Source organism: Panulirus ornatus, chromosome 52 (genome assembly GCF_036320965.1).
Source record: "Panulirus ornatus isolate Po-2019 chromosome 52, ASM3632096v1, whole genome shotgun sequence".
In the NCBI taxonomy this organism is placed as follows: domain Eukaryota; kingdom Metazoa; phylum Arthropoda; class Malacostraca; order Decapoda; family Palinuridae; genus Panulirus; species Panulirus ornatus.
In genome coordinates, this window is record NC_092275.1 from 13,842,606 (window position 1) to 13,865,054 (window position 22,449).

The 22,449-nt window shown below is 40.8% G+C and overlaps 1 protein-coding gene across 3 annotated transcripts in view; it reads right to left on the minus strand.

Moving 5' to 3' along the window:
- Window positions 1-22,449, minus strand: part of LOC139765085 (ubiquitin carboxyl-terminal hydrolase 24-like) — a 255,707-nt gene that overhangs the window by 170,436 nt on the left and 62,822 nt on the right. For all 3 annotated transcript variants that reach the window (XM_071692247.1, XM_071692245.1, XM_071692246.1), the window contains 2 exons: window positions 13,471-13,659; window positions 9,526-9,720 (listed from right to left, as the gene is read on the minus strand). In XM_071692247.1, coding sequence (XP_071548348.1) covers window positions 9,526-9,720; window positions 13,471-13,659 — 384 coding nt within the window. The remainder of the gene's footprint in view (window positions 1-9,525; window positions 9,721-13,470; window positions 13,660-22,449) is intronic.

The window sequence follows — 22,449 nt, forward strand, 5'->3', positions numbered from 1 at the left end:
ACAAACATCAATAACTTTATTGAAGAAGAATGTCATCAATCCTCCTCATTGATTCTGATAAAATTTATCTGCCTCCTTTGCACATTAAGCTCAGGTTGATGAAGAACTCTGTCAAAGTTTGGATAAAACTGGCCATGGATTCACATATCTGAAGAATAAATTCCCCAAAATCAGTGATGTAAAAATCAAGGAGGGTATTTTTGTACGACCACAGATCAGGGAACTTCTTCAAGATAAAAAGTTCAATAAAGTGAGGAAAGAAGTTGAAAAAACTGCACAGCTGTCATTTAAGAGAGTTTGCAAAGACTTTTGGGGAATCACAGATCAGAAAACTACAGTGATGTTAAAGATGAACTGACCTCATATAAAGCTCTGGGGTACAATATGTCTAAATATTCACTTTTTGGACTCGCACTTAGACCTTTTCCTAGAAAACCTTGGGGCAGTCAGTGATTTCACCAAGACATTTTGGACATGGAAAAGCAGTACCAAGGAAAGTGGAGCCTCTCTATGTTGGCAGATTACTGCTGGACACTAAGGAGGGATGTTCCTGAGGCCAAATATAGCCAAAAATTGTACACTTCTACATTTTAGAGGTAAGTTTTTCAAGTGTAATACCAGCCTTATTTATGAGTAATACACACTAAATGGTAAATTTGATTGCTCTATCATTTAAAACCCAGGGCTGATAGAAAACTTCTTGAAACAGAATCAAATTCAGTGTAAAAAGTACTATAAAGTCCACCTATTTAAGTTTGTGGGAAATTCTAAAAAGATAGAACAGCACCAATCAAATGTGAAATCAAACCACCTAAAACAGTGATCATAATATCATGCTTCACATTTTATCATATAATCTGGTGCAGTTACCTATGGTTACAATAGTCTTCTCTATTTGCAGTGAAATCACTTTTTATATATCTTATTTCTGTAAATCACCTTTCCTTATTTCATAATTGTTTCTCAATACCTGCCTTAGCTAGGCAGCACCAGGAAAAGGTGAAGGCCCATTCTCTAGCTGCCATATATTATGCACTGAAATAAGAGCCCTCTATTTACAGCAAGCTCTACAAACCTTTCTGTGGTTCCCCTGACCACTTCATAAGCCCTAATCCAGCCCACTAACAATATATTATCCCTGTATATCACATCACTCCAATTTTCTTACATGCCTACCTCTCACCCTACACCAGCCTTCTATCTCTAAAACTAACCAACATGGCATCACCCAATCAAAGGCTATATAAGGATACAGATGTTGAGGTACAGGATAACTGAATAGATATGGAGACCATCTAATGAAAACTAGAGAAGTAAATACTGGAACAAACATGGTATAAAATACAGGAGAAAAATGGAAATCAACTGAGAGGAAAATACAAAAGCAAAACCAAGAAAGGCTAAAACAAACAGAACAGAAATCATAGATTTGCATTTATTCAATCTTAATAATTACCTCAGGACCAATCTCTATGAAAGAGCCCTAGTGTTAATCAAGACCTTTTTAAGGCTCCTGCAGCCTAAGGATATTCTACTTCCAGCAGCAGGGAAATGAAGAATTCATTGAACAGAAAAGAGTGGAGTAATGGATGAACCAACAGTGGCAAGAATATGAAAATCATATGATAATCAAAACAGAAGATAGAAAGAGAACCTAAAAAATACAAGCCAGACTATAACAAAAGTGAGCCCTTGCTCTACTGGCCTAATTAAGAGGAGAACTGTTTGATAAATCCATTTTTCTTACATATCATATCTGGCTGTTATATCAGATCCTCTATGGATATACTGGCCTTTTAGTCTGACAAATCTAGTGATATCAACAGCAAAGAGCAACTTACTTATCTCCCAGTCTCCCCTTACACACAACAGATTGCATAACCGCTTCTCTTTCCAAGAACCTTGTACATGTTCACCCTCATCACCCACTCATCCGCAAAAAATCAAACTGCCACAGTGACACGACAAAAATCTGCTGCAGATCCAACTTCACGTGGAACCACTTACCCTACTCGCACTCACACACTATTCTCCTTTTAAAAGCTCTTCACCGCTTCTGATAGCTTTACCACACCATACATTGTAAAACTTCTCCCAGGTCATTTCTATTAACTCCTGCTGCAGACCCATCTTCACTTGGAATCACTCACCCTCCTCTCTAACTACTCACACAACACCTTACTCTCTTGATAAAAACTCCTCAATACTTCTAATAGCTTTTTTACTACACTGTATATTTCTAACATCCTCCACAAAGCATTTTCATCAACTCCACTATATGCTATCCTCAGATCCATAAATGCCACATACAAATCCTACAGTTTTCTCACATATTTCTCCTACACATTTTTCATAGCAAACACCTGACCCAACATACTCTATTGCTCCTGAAACCACATTGTTCCTTCTCAATCTGATGCTCTGTTCATGCCACCACTCTCTCAATCACTAATTTCCCATTAACTTACCAGGTTCGCACAACAAACTTTTTTTTTTTTTTTTTTTTTATACTTTGTCGCTGTCTCCCGCGTTTGCGAGGTAGCGCAAGGAAACAGACGAAAGAAATGGCCCAACCCCCCCCCCCATACACATGTACATACACACGTCCACACACGCAAATATACATACCTACACAGCTTTCCATGGTTTACCCCAGACGCTTCACATGCCTTGCTTCAATCCACTGACAGCACGTCAACCCCTGTATACCACATGACTCCAATTCACTCTATTTCTTGCCCTCCTTTCACCCTCCTGCATGTTCAGGCCCCGATCACACAAAATCTTTTTCACTCCATCTTTCCACCTCCAATTTGGTCTCCCTCTTCTCCTCGTTCCCTCCACCTCCGACACATATATCCTCTTGGTCAATCTCTCCTCACTCATTCTCTCCATGTGCCCAAACCATTTCAAAACACCCTCTTCTGCTCTCTCAACCACGCTCTTTTTATTTCCACACATCTCTCTTACCCTTACGTTACTTACTCGATCAAACCACCTCACACCACACATTGTCCTCAAACATCTCATTTCCAGCACATCCATCCTCCTGCGCACATCTCTATCCATAGCCCACGCCTCGCAACCATACAACATTGTTGGAACCACTATTCCCTCAAACATACCCATTTTTGCTTTCCGAGATAATGTTCTCGACTTCCACACATTTTTCAAGGCTCCCAAAATTTTCGCCCCCTCCCCCACCCTATGATCCACTTCCGCTTCCATGGTTCCATCCGCTGACAGATCCACTCCCAGATATCTAAAACACTTCACTTCCTCCAGTTTTTCTCCATTCAAACTCACCTCCCAATTGACTTGACCCTCAACCCTACTGTACCTAATAACCTTGCTCTTATTCACATTTACTCTCAACTTTCTTCTTCCACACACTTTACCAAACTCAGTCACCAGCTTCTGCAGTTTCACACATGAATCAGCCACCAGCGCTGTATCATCAGCGAACAACAACTGACTCACTTCCCAAGCTCTCTCATCCCCAACAGACTTCATACTTGCCCCTCTTTCCAGGACTCTTGCATTTACCTCCCTTACAACCCCATCCATAAACAAATTAAACAACCATGGAGACATCACACACCCCTGCCGCAAACCTACATTCACTGAGAACCAATCACTTTCCTCTCTTCCTACACGTACACATGCCTTACATACTCGATAAAAACTTTTCACTGCTTCTAACAACTTGCCTCCCACACCATATATTCTTAATACCTTCCACAGAGCATCTCTATCAACTCTATCATATGCCTTCTCCAGATCCATAAATGCTACATACAAATCCATTTGCTTTTCTAAGTATTTCTCACATACATTCTTCAAAGCAAACACCTGATCCACACATCCTCTACCACTTCTGAAACCGCACTGCTCTTCCCCAATCTGATGCTCTGTACATGCCTTCACCCTCTCAATCAATACCCTCCCATATAATTTACCAGGAATACTCAACAAACTTATACCTCTGTAATTTGAGCACTCACTCTTATCCCCTTTGCCTTTGTACAATGGCACTATGCACGCATTCCGCCAATCCTCAGGCACCTCACCATGAGTCATACATACATTAAATAACCTTACCAACCAGTCAACAATACAGTCACCCGCTTTTTTAATAAATTCCACTGCAATACCATCCAAACCTGCTGCCTTGCCGGCTTTCATCTTCCGCAAAGCTTTTACTACCTCTTCTCTGTTTACCAAATCATTTTCCCTAACCCTCTCACTTTGCACACCACCTCGACCAAAACACCCTATATCTGCCACTCTGTCATCAGACACATTCAACAAACCTTCAAAATACTCATTCCATCTCCTTCTCACATCACCGCTACTTGTTATCACCTCCCCATTTACGCCCTTCACTGAAGTTCCCATTTGCTCCCTTGTCTTACGCACCCTATTTACCTCCTTCCAGAACATCTTTTTATTCTCCCTAAAATTTAATGATACTCTCTCACCCCAACAAACTTATCCCGCTGAAATTTGAGCCCTCATGTTTTTTCACCCTTGCCTTTATATGGCACTATACAGGCATTAAGCCAATCCTCAAGCACCTCATCATGATCCATACATACACTGAAAATCCTAAATAACCATTCAACAACAGTTACTCCATTTCTTTACAAATGCAGCTGGAATACCTTCCACTCTAGCTATCTAGATGAAGACAGTGAAATGGTTTGGACATATGGAGAGAATGAGAGATGGGAAAGGTTGATAAAGAGGATAGATGTGTCAGAAGTGGAGGGAACAAGAAGGACCGGGATACCAATTGGAGTCAGAGGGATGGAGTGAAAATGATTTTGAGTGATCAGTAACTGAACATGTAGGAGGGTGAAATACATGCAAGGGATAAAGTAAAGTGGAATGATGCGGTACACTGGGGTTGATGTACTATCAATGGACTGAACTGGGCATGTGCAGCAGCATCCGGGGCAAACCAAAGAAAGGTCTGTGGGGCCTGGTCATGGGTAAGGAACTGTGGTTTAGGTGCATTACAGATGACAACTAAAGAATGGATGTGAGCAGGTGCGGTCTTCCCTTATCTGCTACTGGCACTGCACCACTAACACGGATGATACTGCAGTGGAATTTATTAAAAAAGGGGGTGACTGTATTGTTGACTGGTTGGTAAGGCTATTTAATGTATATATGACTCATGGTGAGGTGCCTGAGGATTGGTGGAATGCTTGCATAGTGCCATTGTACAAAGGTAAAGGGGATAAAAGTGAGTGCTCAAATTACAGAGGTATAAGTTTGTTGAGTATTCCTGGTAAATTATATGGAAGGGTATTGATTGAGAGGGTGAAGACTTGTAAAGAGCATCAGATTGGGAAAGAGCAGCGTGGTTTCAGAAGTGGTAAAGGATGTGTGGGTCAGGTGTGCGAGAAATACTTAGAAAAGTAAATGGATTTGTATGTAGCATTTATGGATCTGGAGAAGGCATATGATAGAGATGATAGAGATGCTCTGTGGAAGGTATTAAGAATACATGGTGTGGGAGGTAAGTTGTTAGAAGCAGTGAAAAGTTTTTATCGAGGATGTAAAGCATGTGTACGTCTAGGAGGAGAGGAAAGTGATTGGTTCTCAGTGAATGTTGGTTTGCTGCAGGGGTGTGTGATGTCTCCATGGTTGTTTAATTTGTTTATGGATGGTGTTGTTAGGGAGGTGAATGCAAGAGTTTTGGAAAGAGGGGCAAGTATGCAGTCTGTTGTGGATGAGAGAGCTTGGGAAGTGAGTCAGTTGTTGTTCGCTGATGATACAGCACTGGTGGCTGATTTGGGTAAGAAACTGCAGAAGCTGGTGACTGAGTTTGGTAAAGTGAGTGAAAGAAGAAAGTTGAGAGTAAATGTGAATAATAACAAAGTTATTAGGCACAGTTGGGTTGAGGGACAAGTCAACTGAGAGGTAAGTTTGAATGGAGAAAAACTGGAGGAAGTGAAGTGTTTTAGATATCTGGGAGTGGATTTGGCAGCAGATGGAACCATGGAAGTGGAAGTGAATCATAGGGTGGGAGAGGGGGCGAAGGTTCTGGGAGTGTTGAAGAATGTGTGGAAGTCGAGAACGTTATCTTGAAAAGCAAAAATGAGTATGCTTGAAGGAATAGTAGTTCCAACAATGTTATATGGCTGCGAGGCGTGGGCTACAGATAGAGTTGTGTGGAGGAGGGTGGATGTGCTGGAAATGAGATGTTTGAGGACAATATGTGGTGTGAGGTGGTTTGATCGAGTAAGTAATGAAAGGGTAATAGAGATGCGTGGTAATAAAAAGTGTAGTTGAGAGAGCAGGAGAGGGTGTTTTGAAATGGTTTGGTCACATGGAGAGAATGAGTGAGGAAAGATTGACAAAGAGGATATATGTGTTAGAGGTGGAGGGAACGAGGAGAAGTGGGAGACCAAATTGGAGTGGAAAAAAGATTTTGAGTGATCGGGGCCTGAACATGCAGGAGGGTGAAAGGCGTGAGAGAAACTGCAGAAGTTGGTGTCTGAGTTTAGGAAAGGTTATTACGTTTAACAGCGCAAAAGGCAAGTTACCTGGGGTGTGTGAGTTAAATGGAGAAAACGTGGAGGATATGAGGTGTTTCACATACCTTGTAGTGGATCTGGCAGCAAATAGAACCAACAAAGCGGAGGTAAACCAAAGGGCACACAAGGGGGAAAAAAAGTCTGGAAGCACTGACAAATGTGGGGAAAGAGAGGTCATTATATGGGAGGGCAAAAGTTGGTATGTTTGATGGTATGTATAGCAGTCCCAATTATGTTGAATGCATGAAAGGAAGGGGCTACAGATGAGAATGTATGGAGGGTGTATGTGTTGGAAATGAAACAGCTGAGGACAATATGTTATGCAAGGAGGGTTGATCAAGTGAGTAATAAAAGGGTACAGGGGAGTTGTGCTATAATAAGAGTATGGCTGATATAGTTGAAGAGGGTGCACTGAAATGGTTTGTACATATGGAGAGGATGAGTCAGGAAAGGTTGAGAAAGGGGATATATGCATTAGAAGTGAAAGGGGAATAAGGAAAAGGGGGAGACCAAATCAAAGATGGAAAAATGGAGTAAAAAAGATTTTGAGTCCTCAGGGCCTGAACATGCAAGAGGGTGAAAGGAGAGCACAGGATGGAGTGAATTGGAGTGATGTAGTATACAGGAACAATGTGCTATCAACGGACTAAATCAGGGAATATGAAGCAGCCAGGGGAAACCAAGGAAAAGTCTGAGGAGCCTGGTTGTGGATAGGGGACTGAGTTTTCATACATTACACATGACAACTACAAATGGATGTGAGAGAATAAGGCTTTTTTCTTCATCTGTTCCTGATACTACCTCACTAATGCAGGAAATAGTGAAAAAGAATGAAAAAAAATCATTCCTTCCCAAGACACTCCGTAACAGGATAGCAACAGAATTATGTTCCTTACCTCTCCCTCCAGACCTGTTTTAACATAAGACTTAGGATATGTTCTATACTCTCCCCAGTGCACTTTTCCCACAAACAGATGCATCACAAATACAGCATTCATATATGAATCACTTAAAAATCCCTCTCTGTGCATCAGATATAGGTAATTATAGACAGATTTTTCTGATTCATAACAAAAATGTCTTATGTAAAATGATGCCAGTTTTTCTCTAGAATCATCATACTGAAATTCCAAAACTGCCATGAAATCATTTCACAAGTTTTCTTAACATCGTGCAGTACTGTACTTCACCTAATGCTAATGTATGCCAGACACTTTTCCATATGTCATGTAGTTATGATATTCATAAACAAGTACTTCTAGTACTAAACATACATTAAAATGATCTTTTCTGAATAAGCTATGGGTGCAAGCATTATGGCCCTTGCATAGCATTGATCTATCCACGCATCTGAGTTTATTGTTAATAATCGACAATGGCATGGTGGTTCTCTCCTGCTCTCCTCCTCTCTTTGAGTTTTGATTTAAAGCTAGATGTATTAGTGCGATGTTATTTCACATTAAGTCCTATCAATAAATGTGAAGTAACTTAGTCACTCCCGATGATAATCTTCAATACAATTAAGCTATGCATAAAGCAGTATATGTGAGAAATCCCGTCCATAAATATTCCTACGAAACATGTGTATGACATTAAAGTACAGTTGGCTTAGATTAAAACAGTTTCTTCTGTAACACACTTATCAAGGAGTGCCTGTACATTCTCATATAAGACAATAAATAATTTTCTTCTGTCATAAATACAGCACTAATATCATTATTCTGTATTATCTATGTCAATTTCTAATCCTTCCTCATACTCAGAAAATTTGTTTAGCAGGCTAAATCAAGGTCCCAATGGTGCCATTGAATGGGGAGTCTCCTGTAGAATAACAAGTAGCCCTCATGTAAGTACAGCTCAAATAGCAATGTTTTACACTTATAAAAGGTGGGAACTTGGGTCAAAACTTGGGTAATGTCATGCAGCTCCTCAAAGATTCAAGTCCCACTCACTTGCAGTCAGCTTGTAAATAAGAACAGATGTCAGCTTATGCTTAGTATCGCCACAATTTCTCTGCTCTTAACACATTATTTTCTGCCTCCAAAGTACATGAAGCCACTTAATTATGTCTGCAAAAGCATCAAAGGTACTCACAGGAGTACAAAATGTACAGTTATCACTCTAGATGTGAGATCTGAGGTGCATAGGAGGTATGATGATGAAAAAACTCATAGCTAAACCCTGCGAATTTAAACAAAATTATTGAGGAAGGAAGTTAAACATTTCAACAAGTGTTTAATGTGGATGAGATTGGTTTGTTGGGGGTTAGCAAGGATGAGAAGACTGTTCTGAGCTTATAGGCATCCAAAGATCACTTGACACTTCTAGTGGGAGGGAATGGTGGAAGAGATTTTAAGTTTTAGCCCTTTCTGATATTTCTTTCAGAAAATGCCAAGGCTATGGAGGGGTATGCATAGTCTGCATCATCTGTGAAATGGCAACAGTTTCTGATTCATATAATTCAATGGATGATGTATTCAACTCTAGTGCCCCTCCCTCTCTCTCCTAGTAACCCTAATTCTGCCCCACTCCACTCAACCACCACATCACACTCTAATCATCACACCTTCTGGTGTGTATACTTTAAAAATCACCTAAATCAAATAATAAGAAAGTGTGGTAAATTGAAATTAGTTGTTTTATGTACAACCCACAACTAAAAGTAACAGAAAACCTCTGCTCATATAATGAGGTTCAAATTCTTGTTTAACGACAAATCACTTCTGGACAAGTTTTCTATGAAAAAACCCTGTTGCAAAGTGGAGGCTCCCAGTATATTCCAAACAAAGCAGTTTTTCAGTGTGGCGCATTTTCATTACTTTGCATTTATATGCACTGAACTTCATCTACCCAAGTAAATGTGCATGTTTGCATATTTTCTACATAAGCTATTGCGAAACAATATAGCCTGAAAGAGGAACCTATATAACAAAGTATTATCAAACCAGAGTTCTCAAATATACTGCCTTTCACTAACCTCTAGTTTTCTGTAACACTCTGAGATAAATTTGGCGTGAAGCTGTGGAGGGTCACGTTTAAGCCGGACAGAAAGAGACAAGTATGACATGTCTAACAAGAGCTTCATGGCATCTTCTGCAATCTGCTCCTCCTGACACTCAAGTACCAACTGCCAGATGAATTCTAATCCCAAGGGTTCAAGTTTATCCACAATCTGGAAGATGATCAACAACAAAAGACACATCAACATTACTTCATTATCAGTCTGATAAACTGAAGAATTGCAGTCCCATGTACAAGCTGTTGTAGATAAAAAAAATACACACAAATGCATACATATACATATCAACATATACATACATATACATAGACATATGCAGACATTACATACATACACATGCACATATTCATACTTGCTAGTCTTCATCCATTCCTGTTAATACCCTGCCCCATGGGAAAACAGCATTGCTATCCCCTGCTTCAGCGAGGTAGCACCAAGAATACAGAAAAAAAGACCCCATTTGTTCAAACTGTCTCTAGCTGTCATGTGTAATGCATCAAAACCACAGCTCCCTATCAACATCCAGGCCCCACAGACCTTTTCATGGTTTAACCCACATGCTTCACATGCCCTGGTTCAGACCAATGACAGCATGTTGATGCTGAACCACAATTCAGTTTCCTTAATGAAAGTGGTCTGTAAGGTACTAGAAAAGATAATCAGAAAGCAAATGGATTACTTTTTACTGAGGAGAAATTTCCTATATGAGGGGCAACATATCTTTAGGGAAAGGATATCATGTGTAATGAACCTCTAAAATTTCTATGAGAGAGTGGCTGTCTTTGAACTTTCCTAAGTGTGAGGTAACATGGTTTTAAGGAGGTTTATGTGAGGGAGTGCGCTCTTTCCTAGAAAAATGGGAAGGCTGGGTAGATTGTTTATAGTTTGATTGCCAGAAAGTATTTAACACAATACCTATATTGGGGAAGAGCAGTGCGGTTTCAGAAGTGGTAGAGGATGTGTGGATCAGGTGTTTGCTTTGAAGAATGTATGTGAGAAATACTTAGAAAAGCAAATGGATTTGTATGTAGCATTTATGGATCTGGAGAAGGCATATGATAGAGTTGATAGAGATGCTCTGTGGAAGGTATTAAGAATATATGGTGTGGGAGGCAAGTTGTTAGAAGCAGTGAAAAGTTTTTATCGAGGATGTAAGGCATGTGTACGTGTAGGAAGAGAGGAAAGTGATTGGTTCTCAGTGAATGTAGGTTTGCGGCAGGGGTGTGTGATGTCTCCATGGTTGTTTAATTTGTTTATGGATGGGGTTGTAAAGGAGGTAAATGCAAGAGTCCTGGAAAGAGGGGCAAGTATGAAGTCTGTTGGGGATGAGAGAGCTTGGGAAGTGAGTCAATTGTTGTTCGCTGATGATACAGCGCTGGTGGCTGATTCATGTGAGAAACTGCAGAAGCTGGTGACTGAGTTTGGTAAAGTGTGTGGAAGAAGAAAGTTGAGAGTAAATGTGAATAAGAGCAAGGTTATTAGGTACAGTAGGGGTGAGGGTCAAGTCAATTGGGAGGTGAGTTTGAATGGAGAAAAACTGGAGGAAGTGAAGTGTTTTAGATATCTGGGAGTGGATCTGTCAGCGGATGGAACCATGGAAGCGGAAGTGGATCATAGGGTGGGGGAGGGGGCGAAAATTTTGGGAGCCTTGAAAAATGTGTGGAAGTCGAGAACACTATCTCGGAAAGCAAAAATGGGTATGTTTGAGGGAATAGTGGTTCCAACAATGCTGTATGGTTGCGAGGCGTGGGCTATGGATAGAGATGTGCGCAGGAGGATGGATGTGCTGGAAATGAGATGTTTGAGGACAATGTGTGGTGTGAGGTGGTTTGATCGAGTAAGTAACGTAAGGGTAAGAGAGATGTGTGGAAATAAAAAGAGCGTGGTTGAGAGAGCAGAAGAGGGTGTTTTGAAATGGTTTGGGCACATGGAGAGAATGAGTGAGGAGAGATTGACCAAGAGGATATATGTGTCGGAGGTGGAGGGAACGAGGAGAAGAGGGAGACCAAATTGGAGGTGGAAAGATGGAGTGAAAAAGATTTTGTGTGATCGGGGCCTGAACATGCAGGAGGGTGAAAGGAGGGCAAGGAATAGAGTGAATTGGAGTCATGTGGTATACAGGGGTTGACGTGCTGTCAGTGGATTGAAGCAAGGCATGTGAAGCGTCTGGGGTAAACCATGGAAAGCTGTGTAGGTATGTATATTTGTGTGTGTGGACGTGTGTATGTACATGTGTATGGGGGGGGGGGGGTTGGGCCATTTCTTTCGTCTGTTTCCTTGCGCTACCTCGCAAACGCGGGAGACAGCGACAAAGTAAAAAAAAAAAAAAAAAAAAAAAAAAAAAAAAAAAAAAAAAAAAAACCTATATTGAGTTGGAATCTCCTTTTTCTGAACTTTTCCTGCTGGTCGACAAGGCTTACAAGCAGTCTCGATCATAAAAACATCCTCAAGCTTCATCTCCATGGTCACTGTCTTTGCTCTTAAATCTTCTAACTCATTTATCATTAACTATTCTCTCTGCTGTAAAATTACATGATGAGTGACCATCATAATCCCTCCTCCTTTTAAAGTTAAATCTATCTATTATACTTAAGCGCTGTCTCCCCCGTTGGCGAGGTAGTGTGAAGAAACAGACGAAAGAATGGCCAAACCCACACACATACACATGTGTATACATAAGCGCCCACACACGCACATATACATACCTATACATTTCAACGTATACATACATACACATACACAGACATATACATACATACACATACACAGACATATACATACATACACATGTACATATTCATACTTGCTGCCTTCATCCATTCGTGTCACCACCCCGCCACACATGAAATAGCAACCCCCTCCCCCTGTATGCGCACAAGGTAGCATTAGGAAAAGACAACAAAAGCCACATTCATTCACACTCAGTCTCTAGCTGTCATGTGTAATGCACCAAAACCACAGCTCCCTTTCCACATCTAGGTCCCACAAAACTTTCCATGGTTTACCCCAGACACTTCACATGCCCTGGTTCAATCCTTTGACAGCATGTCAACCCTGGTATACCACATTGTTCCAATTCACTCTATTCCTTGCACGCCTTTCACCCTCCTGTATGCTCAGGCCCCGATCGCTCAAAATCTTTTTCACTCCATCCTTCCACCTCCAATTTGGTCTCCCACTTCTCCTCGTTCCTTCTACCTCTTACACATATATCCTCTTTGTCAATCTTTCCTCACTCATTCTCTTCATGTGACAAAACCATTTCAATACACCCTTTTCTGCTCTCTCAACCACACTCTTTTTATTACCACACATGTCTTTTACCCTTTCATTACTTACTCTCTTCCTCAAACCTTTCTACTCTGATGAGCCTGGTCTATAAACACCTCATGAGCTGTGACTAAACTCTTTATTCTTTTTTTGCACTCCTTATTTCTCTTTTCATCCTAGATGACCACAATTAGAGCACATTTTTGCCCAAACCATGTACACTACTGTAGAAGAAAAAGAAAATAAATATAGGTAGTGATCTAGTCACATGCATATTTCCTCTTAACAGAACAGAAATCACTTGGGAAAGGTCTTAGAAGATCCATCTTCCCTTCTATTTGTTAGTTCCGTACAATTTCCGGCAACCACAAATAAATGAACAAGATGCCCTGTGTAAGAAATGTTGACTAATTCTATGAAATGCTAGCATGTTTAAGTACTATACCACCTACATGTGCCTTAAAAATGGTACTAGTTTGGGGGCATAAGTAGGGGGGAAAAATGTGTCCCCACTTCCTGGATGGCTTCCATTTTCTGAAATTTTGCTTGTAGACATAATCATCTGCTATCTTTTTTGGAAAAACAAACAAAATTCTACAACAACAAAAACATTAATCATAGTGTGATACTTACAATTAAACTACCATTCCGAATAAGTTTATGATCATTGTGGTTGACTGCGTGAAAGTAATCCACAAAACAGGTGAATGCTGGGCGTGTGATAGTGACTGGGTCAAGGCGAAGCAGCTTCTCACAAAACAGGTCATGCTGAGTACTGCTATCTAGATCACCTAGGCATCCACTGAACCAGGAAAAGCAAATCTGGAAAAAGAAAAAAAATATGCAGGCCTAACCCTTTTGCTTCTTTATATTTTCAGTTCCGATGAATCTTTATAAAGGAAAGGAAATCCATCAATAAAAGATAACAAAAGCTATTCCAAAATACACTTTTCTAAATAAATTTGGACTGAAATCTATTTCAAGATACTATATTCTGAAAATCTGTCTATCTACATAACAAATACTTTTCCCTTCTAAACTAAAACCATACAGTTATTACTCACTGTCATTGTCTTAAATGGTCAAAACACATAAGAATTATTCCTTTGCTCTTTATCAAATAACTGCAAATGATAATCCATATCAACAGACAATTAGGCACTGGTCGTGACTGATTTCCAAAATTCACATATAAAGGGAGAATAAAAAGATGTTCTGGAAGGAGGTAAATAGGGTGCGTAAGACAAGGGAGCAAATGGGAACTTCAGTGAAGGGCGTAAATGGGGAGGTGATAACAAGTAGTGGTGATGTGAGAAGGAGATGGAATGAGTATTTTGAAGGTTTGTTGAATGTGTCTGATGACAGAGTGGCAGATATAGGGTGTTTTGGTCGAGGTGGTGTGCAAAGTGAGAGGGTTAGGGAAAATGATTTGGTAAACAGAGAGGAGGTAGTAAAAGCTTTGCGGAAGATGAAAGCCGGCAAGGCAGCAGGTTTGGATGGTATTGCAGTGGAATTTATTAAGAAAGGGGGTGACTGTATTGTTGACTGGTTGGTAAGGTTATTTAATGTATGTATGACTCATGGTGAGGTGCCTGAGGATTGGCGGAATGCGTGCAGAGTGCCATTGTACAAAGGCAAAGGGGATAAGAGTGAGTGCTCAAATTACAGAGGTATAAGTTTGTTGAGTATTCCTGGTAAATTATATGGGAGGGTATTGATTGAGAGGGTGAAGGCATGTACAGAGCATCAGATTGGGGAAGAGCAGTGCGGTTTCAGAAGTGGTAGAGGATGTGTGGATCAGGTGTTTGCTTTGAAGAATGTATGTGAGAAATACTTAGAAAAGCAAATGGATTTGTATGTAGCATTTATGGATCTGGAGAAGGCATATGATAGAGTTGATAGAGATGCTCTGTGGAAGGTATTAAGAATATATGGTGTGGGAGGCAAGTTGTTAGAAGCAGTGAAAAGTTTTTATCGAGGATGTAAGGCATGTGTACGTGTAGGAAGAGAGGAAAGTGATTGGTTCTCAGTGAATGTAGGTTTGCGGCAGGGGTGTGTGATGTCTCCATGGTTGTTTAATTTGTTTATGGATGGGGTTGTAAAGGAGGTAAATGCAAGAGTCCTGGAAAGAGGGGCAAGTATGAAGTCTGTTGGGGATGAGAGAGCTTGGGAAGTGAGTCAATTGTTGTTCGCTGATGATACAGCGCTGGTGGCTGATTCATGTGAGAAACTGCAGAAGCTGGTGACTGAGTTTGGTAAAGTGTGTGGAAGAAGAAAGTTGAGAGTAAATGTGAATAAGAGCAAGGTTATTAGGTACAGTAGGGGTGAGGGTCAAGTCAATTGGGAGGTGAGTTTGAATGGAGAAAAACTGGAGGAAGTGAAGTGTTTTAGATATCTGGGAGTGGATCTGTCAGCGGATGGAACCATGGAAGCGGAAGTGGATCATAGGGTGGGGGAGGGGGCGAAAATTTTGGGAGCCTTGAAAAATGTGTGGAAGTCGAGAACATTATCTCGGAAAGCAAAAATGGGTATGTTTGAGGGAATAGTGGTTCCAACAATGCTGTATGGTTGCGAGGCGTGGGCTATGGATAGAGATGTGCGCAGGAGGATGGATGTGCTGGAAATGAGATGTTTGAGGACAATGTGTGGTGTGAGGTGGTTTGATCGAGTAAGTAACGTAAGGGTAAGAGAGATGTGTGGAAATAAAAAGAGCGTGGTCGAGAGAGCGGAAGAGGGTGTTTTGAAATGGTTTGGGCACATGGAGAGAATGAGTGAGGAGAGACTGACCAAGAGGATATATGTGTCGGAGGTGGAGGGAACGAGGAGAAGAGGGAGACCAAATTGGAGGTGGAAAGATGGAGTGAAAAAGATTTTGTGTGATCGGGGCCTGAACATGCAGGAGGGTGAAAGGAGGGCAAGAAATAGAGTGAATTGGAGTCATGTGGTATACAGGGGTTGACGTGCTGTCAGTGGATTGAAGCAGGGCATGTGAAGCGTCTGGGGTAAACCATGGAAAGCTGTGTAGGTATGTATATTTGCGTGTCTGGACGTGTGTATGTACATGTGTATGGGGGGGGGGGTGGGCCATTTCTTTCGTCTGTTTCCTTGCGCTACCTCGCAAACGCGGGAGACAGCGACAAAGTATATAAAAAAAAAAAAAAAAAAAAAAAAAAAAAAGGGAGTCCTCATTCACTATAATAAATACATTCCTGAAATGTGTTATATTAAGCAAAACAATGTTAAACAACACAATTTTACCTATGATTCAACGATATAAATGAGGATTACTAATGGAACCTCCATTTTCTATCGTGGTGCTGAGGGAAAGACGAAGAAGAAGGAAGAGGAATACAGACACACTAAGTAGTGGAACCCCACCACCCCCTAATTGATGGACCAGCATCTTCTGCACTAAGAACATCTGAACCCCCTACTAACAACTACATCTGAACCTCAAAAGGGATCTGTAAGGAAACTGGAATCATTATTTTTTGCCAACCCTGGAGAACTAAGAAATGCACATGATGTGACTGAAAGACATTCAAAAGAAAGCTATACTGTAGTTTGGTGACAATACCAGATAAGCCTAAAATAGACATTTACTCAAGAGGAATAGTTGCTGAAAAAACATTATCCAACAAGCAAGATATGAAATGAGAATATGACAGTGATCAAAAGAAACAGAATAATATAAGCAAGCAGCACAGTATGCACCGAGTGCTATTCCTGCCATTGTGGCAAAATTTTGTCTTGGGTATGTACTCTCAACCTATTCCTGTAAAGAGCTGTACAACCTCAGGCTGTTCTTGTCAAACACTTTACCATGCTATTCTTGGCCAAACACTTTACATGTCCACAATCGTTTTTCATCACTGGGTGGATGATGTCTTTGTTATCATCTCCATAATACTAATGCTGGCTCGTGACTTGAACCTCAGCCCTAGACTCCTAGAGAACATCTGCCCACATTGTCAATTTCCCACCATCAGAAAACACACCTGCATAAGATGCAACATCTGTCTTGAATGGTATTACTTCTACTAGACATCCTTTCTCTATGCAAAAAACCACTCACAGGTCGGGACATATCACAACCACCTGGACGTATGCATCTACAGTATCCATCATACGTGCACAATCCCAGTATATACATCCAGTGGACATCACAAATACAAACCCACACTGAATAAGACAACTCTACCAATCCACAGAAGCGCATTAACACACTCAACATACAATTCAATCTCAATGACATTTAATAGATACGTACAGAAGTACTCATCTTACAGAGCAAAACATACATAAAGACCTCATCTAAGAAATTAGACTCACAACCAGGCTGACCCTCCCTTCCTTCTACAGCTACATAACTCTGAGACAGGATAGACAACAAGTATGAGGAAGAGGGCTCATAACACTTTTACATCACAATAGCCCATTCACAGACACCATACAAAACATAAAAGAGAACACTATTTATCTATATCTCTGATGCCTATTCCCTCTGGGAACTCCCTCAAAGGATGAGGGACATGGCAAAAGTACTTGAAAGCTGGTGAATTCCAGTGCCCCTTCTTAGTCTTTAGTGCCTCAAACTTAGGCTACTGGAAGAGGAACTTTAGTACATTGTTTCTAGGACTCCTTCCAAATTTTCCTACTAACTACTTCCACTTAATGCTACCACCTCATGTTCCAACCTCTACTTCTATCTAATGCTCCAGCCTAATGTTCTTACCTACTACTTCTACCTAGTGTTTCTACCTAATGTTCCTGCCTTATGTTCCTACCTACTACTTCTAGCTATTTGTCAAAAGGCAAGGACAGTGCATAGTGCTCACCACAGGAAAATCTAGTTATGAAGAATGAGTTGAGTTAGGTGTTGTCACGTGTTACACAGGATGAGCATTCCTAATCCAAAATTCTCCACAGTCAGAAACTTTTTGTGTGCGACATGACATTACAAGTGGAAAATTCCACACCTGACCTCACTTGCCCATGCTGGGCTCTGACGCTCTGTTGGCACCAGTTTGATACAAACCATCATCACTGCCAGACCTACGAACATTACTCACTGGTTTTTGCTTATTCTCTGCTCCGTGTGAATAAGTGTAAGAAAATGATTGCTTAGCAATATCATATATATATTCAGAGTCAGGAATGGAAGTGATGCCACACAACCATAGATTGTCCACATGGACGGCTGAGGTTGTGACACCTTAGCTTTCTGATGGTTCAGTGTTACACAAACTTTCTTTCATGCACAAAATTACTGAAAATATTGTATACATCACCTTTAGGCTGTGTGTAAGTTGTATTTGAAACATAAATGAATTTTGTATTTAGACTTGTGTCCTATTCCTAAGATATCTCATTACTTATTATCCAACATGACAAATGTGGAAAACAGGATGGTATGGAAACAAATGGGTAAGAGCTGAGACATACCTCAATGTTTCAACCATTCAACCATCTTCCTCTGGAGATACTGATTCTAGTATCTGACCAGACCATATTCCCCAGTGAGTGATGGTTACCCAGATGGACACCTTGGCAAGTCGCTCTATGATTGCATTGCTTGTCCTGCTACCTTCACCTGTTCACAGCAATCTCCAATGCCTGACATGACCAGTAGATGAACCCAGACCTTGTGTTAACATTGTTCTTAATTCCTTCCTCTAGGTAAGCTTTCACACTATCACTAAACCCTTGTGTTAACGTTGTTCTTAATTCCTTCCTCTAGGTAAGCTTTCACATTATCACTAAACAGTCAATGCCAAGGCAACTACGGGCAAGTGACAAACCATTTAGTCATAGTGTGAAAGCTTAACTAGAGGAAAGGATTGAAAATAACCTTAACACAAGGTCTGGTTTCATCTGCTGGTCATGTCAGCAACAAAGATTGCTGTGAACAAGGTGGAAGTAGCAGGACAAGTGATCCAATCAGAGAGCAACACACCAAGGCGTCCTACTGACCAACACTTGCTGGGGAACACATTCCTGCTGAATGCTGGAATCAGTCTCTCCTGAGGAAGACCGCTGAATGGTCGAAACACTGAGGTATGTCTCAGCTCTAACCTGTTTGTTTCCATACCATCCTGTTTTCCACATACCTCATTATGTATATGTAAATATTTCAAAATCCAAAAAACTTCAAAATCTGAAATACTTCAGGGCCTAGGCATTTCGTATAAGGGATACTCAACCTGTATGTGACAATGAGAGATTATAAGTTTGTGGACAGAATGCTAGCAGTCCATGTGCAGGAGAGGCATAAAAGAAAAAAAATAAATGGGTCAAGGGAGTACAACCTGACAACCACTGAGATGCTGGCTAACGACATAGCCATAACTAACCCATCCGATAACCAGAAAAGTAGGACAGTTAATGTTCCTCCCTGGTCAGTGGCTGCCTTTCAACTACTACCTACCTACAAAAAAGAACACAAACAATGACAGCACTCCTGACAAAAAGAAAACAAAAATCTACACACTGACATCTCCCTTACCAAGTGCCCCTACCCCGAAACACAGTACCCAATCACAGAAGTTAACCCATAAACCCACACATATTTGTCAGGATATTACAGTGTTCACCATCCTGCATAGCTCAAAACTCACACCCAAGATCCCACAAGAGAACCATACAGAAACCAACAGAATCCCTTCAAAATCCTCAATATAAACAACCATCGAACCCCCACTTCCAACCCACAACCTCTAACAACCAAAATCATCAGATTTTACCTTCTGCAGTCTACCATTGCAAACAAGGACCACCTGGAGCACACTGCATAAACAATTTCACAATGTACCCATTCATATAATCAGATTTTACCTTTTGCAGTCTATCATTGCAAACAAGAACCATCTGGAGCACACTGCATAAACTATTTCACAATGTATCCATTCATGTAACATTGTTGCCAACCCATTCTAACCAGAGAGCAAAAAGAAAAAAAGAAAATGAAGCTCAAGGGTAAAGAGGAAGAATGGTTGGAAGTGTCTTAGGGTTGGTGAGGGTCAAGATCTGATGAAGGACAAGCACTACTCCTGAATCAGGAGTTGTGGAAGTGTATGACAGTGCATGGAAGTAAATTCTTGATTGATGTGGGTAAAACTAGTGGATGGTGAGAGATGGGTGATTATTGGTGCTTATGCATCTGGTCTTGAGAAGAAAGATCATGAAAGGCAAGTGTTTGGGAGCAGTTGAGCGAGATGGGTGATGTAAATGCAAAGGTGAGTAATGTGGCAGTTGAGGGTATAATTTGTTAGCATGGGGTATTCAGTGCTGTGAATGGAAATGGTGAAGAGCTTGTGGACTTGTATGCTGAAAAAAGACTGGTGACCGGGAATACCTGGTTTAAAAAGATATACACAAGTATATGTATATGAGTAGGAGAGATGATCAACGGACGTTATCAGATTATGCATTAATTGATAGGCGTGAAAAAGAGAGATTTTTGGAAGTAAATGTGCTGAGATGGGCAGCTGGTGGGATGTCTGATCACTATCTCATGGAGGCGAAGGTGAAGATTTGTAGATTTTCAAAAAATAAGAGAGAATGTTGGGGAGAAGAGAGTGGTAAGAGTAAAAGAGCTTGGAAAGGAGATTTGTGTGAAAAAATATCAGGACACTGAGTGTAGAATGGCAAAAGGTGAGAACAAATGAAGTGAGGGGAGTGGGTGAGGAATGGTAAGTATTTAGGGAAGCAGTAATAGCATGTGCACGAGATGCATGTGGCATGAGAAAGGTGTGAGGTGGGCAGATTAGAAAGGGTAGTGAATGGTGAAATGAAGAAGTAAAACTGTTGGTGAAAGAGAAAAGAAAGGCATTTGAATGGTACTTAAATGGAAAGAGTGCAAATGACCAGATGCATAAGAGAAAGCAGCAGGAGGTTAAGAGAAAGGTGCAAGGGTTGAAAAAGAGGGCAAATGAGAGTTGGGGTGAGAGTATCATTAAACTTTAGGGAGAATAATAAGATGTTTTGGAAGGAGGTAAATAATTTGTGAAAGACAAGATTGAATGGAAACATCCGTGAAGGGGGCAAGGGGGGAAGTGATAACAGGTAGTGATGGAGTACTTTGAAGTATTGTTGAATGTGTTTGATGACAGAGTGGAAGATGTAGGGTGTTTTGGCTGGGGTGGTGAATGAAGTGAGAGAGTCAGGCAGAGTGGTTTGGCGAAGAAAGAAGAGGTGGTGAAAGCCTTGAGGAAGATGAAATCCAGCATGGTGGTGGGAGTGGATGGTATTGCAGTTGAATTCAATAAGAAAGGAGGTGAATGTTTTGTTGATTGGTTGGTAAGGAAATTTAGTGTATGTATGGATCATGGTGAAGTTCCTGAGGATTGGCAGAATGCATTCATAGTGCCATTGTACAAAGGCAAAGGGGATAAAGGCGAGTGTTCAAAATACAGAGGCAAAACTTTGTTGAGTATACCTGGAAAATTGTATGGAAGGGTACTGATTGAGAAGGTGAAGGCATTTACAGAGCATCAAGTTGGGGAGGAGCAGTGTTGTTTCCGAAGTGGTTGAGGATGTGTGGATCAGGTGTTGGATCAGGTGTTTGCAATGAAGAATTTGTGTGAGAAATATTTAGAAAAACAAATGGATCTGTATGTGGCACTTATGGATCTGGAGAAGGCAAGTGATACAGTTGTTAAAGATGCTTTGTGGAAGGCATTAAGAATATATGGTGTGGGAGGTATGCTTCTAGAAGCAGTGAAAAGTTTTTATCAAGGGTGTAAGGCATGTGTATGAGTAGGATGAGAATAGAGTGATAGGTTTCTAGTGAAGGTTAGTCTGTGGCAAGGGTGTGTCATGTCACCATGGTTGTTTAATTTGTTTATGGATGGGGTGATAAGGGAAGTAAATGCAAGAGTTTTGGAAAGAAGGGCAAATATGCAGTCTGATGGGGATTAGAGGGCCTGGGAAGTGAGTCAGTTGTCATTTGCAATGATGGTTAAAGCACTGGTGGCTGATTCGAGTGAGAAACTGCAGAAGTTGGTGACAGAGTTTCGAAGTGTGTAAAAAATAAAGTTGAGTGTAACAGTGAATAAAAGCAAGGTTCTTAGGTTCAACAGGGTTGAGGGGCAAGTTAGCTGGGATGCAAGTTTGAATGGAAAAAATTGGAGGAGGCAAAGTGTCTTAAAAATCTGGGAGTGGACTTAGCTGCGAATGGAACCGAGGAAGTGGAAGTGATTTATAGGGTGGGGGAGGCAGTGAAAGGTCTGGGAATGATGAAGAATGTGTAGAAAGAGAGAATGTTAACTCAGAGGGCAAAAATGGGTATGTTAGAAGTAGTAGTCCCAATAATATTATATGGTTACCAGGCATGGGTTATAGACAGAGGTGTGCAGAAGAGGGTGGATGTGTCAGAAATGAAAAGTTTGACGACAATATGTGGTGTGAGGTGGCTTGATTAAGTAATGAAAGGGTAAGAGAGATGCATGGAAATAAAAAGAGTTTGGTTGTGAGAGAGCAGAAAAGGGTGTGTTGAAATTGTTTGAACATATGGAGAGCATGAGTGAGGAAATGTTGACAAAGAGGATATGTGTGTCCAAAGTGGAGGGAACAACTCTTGTCTCTCCTTTGATGGTTCAGCAATTCTACCTC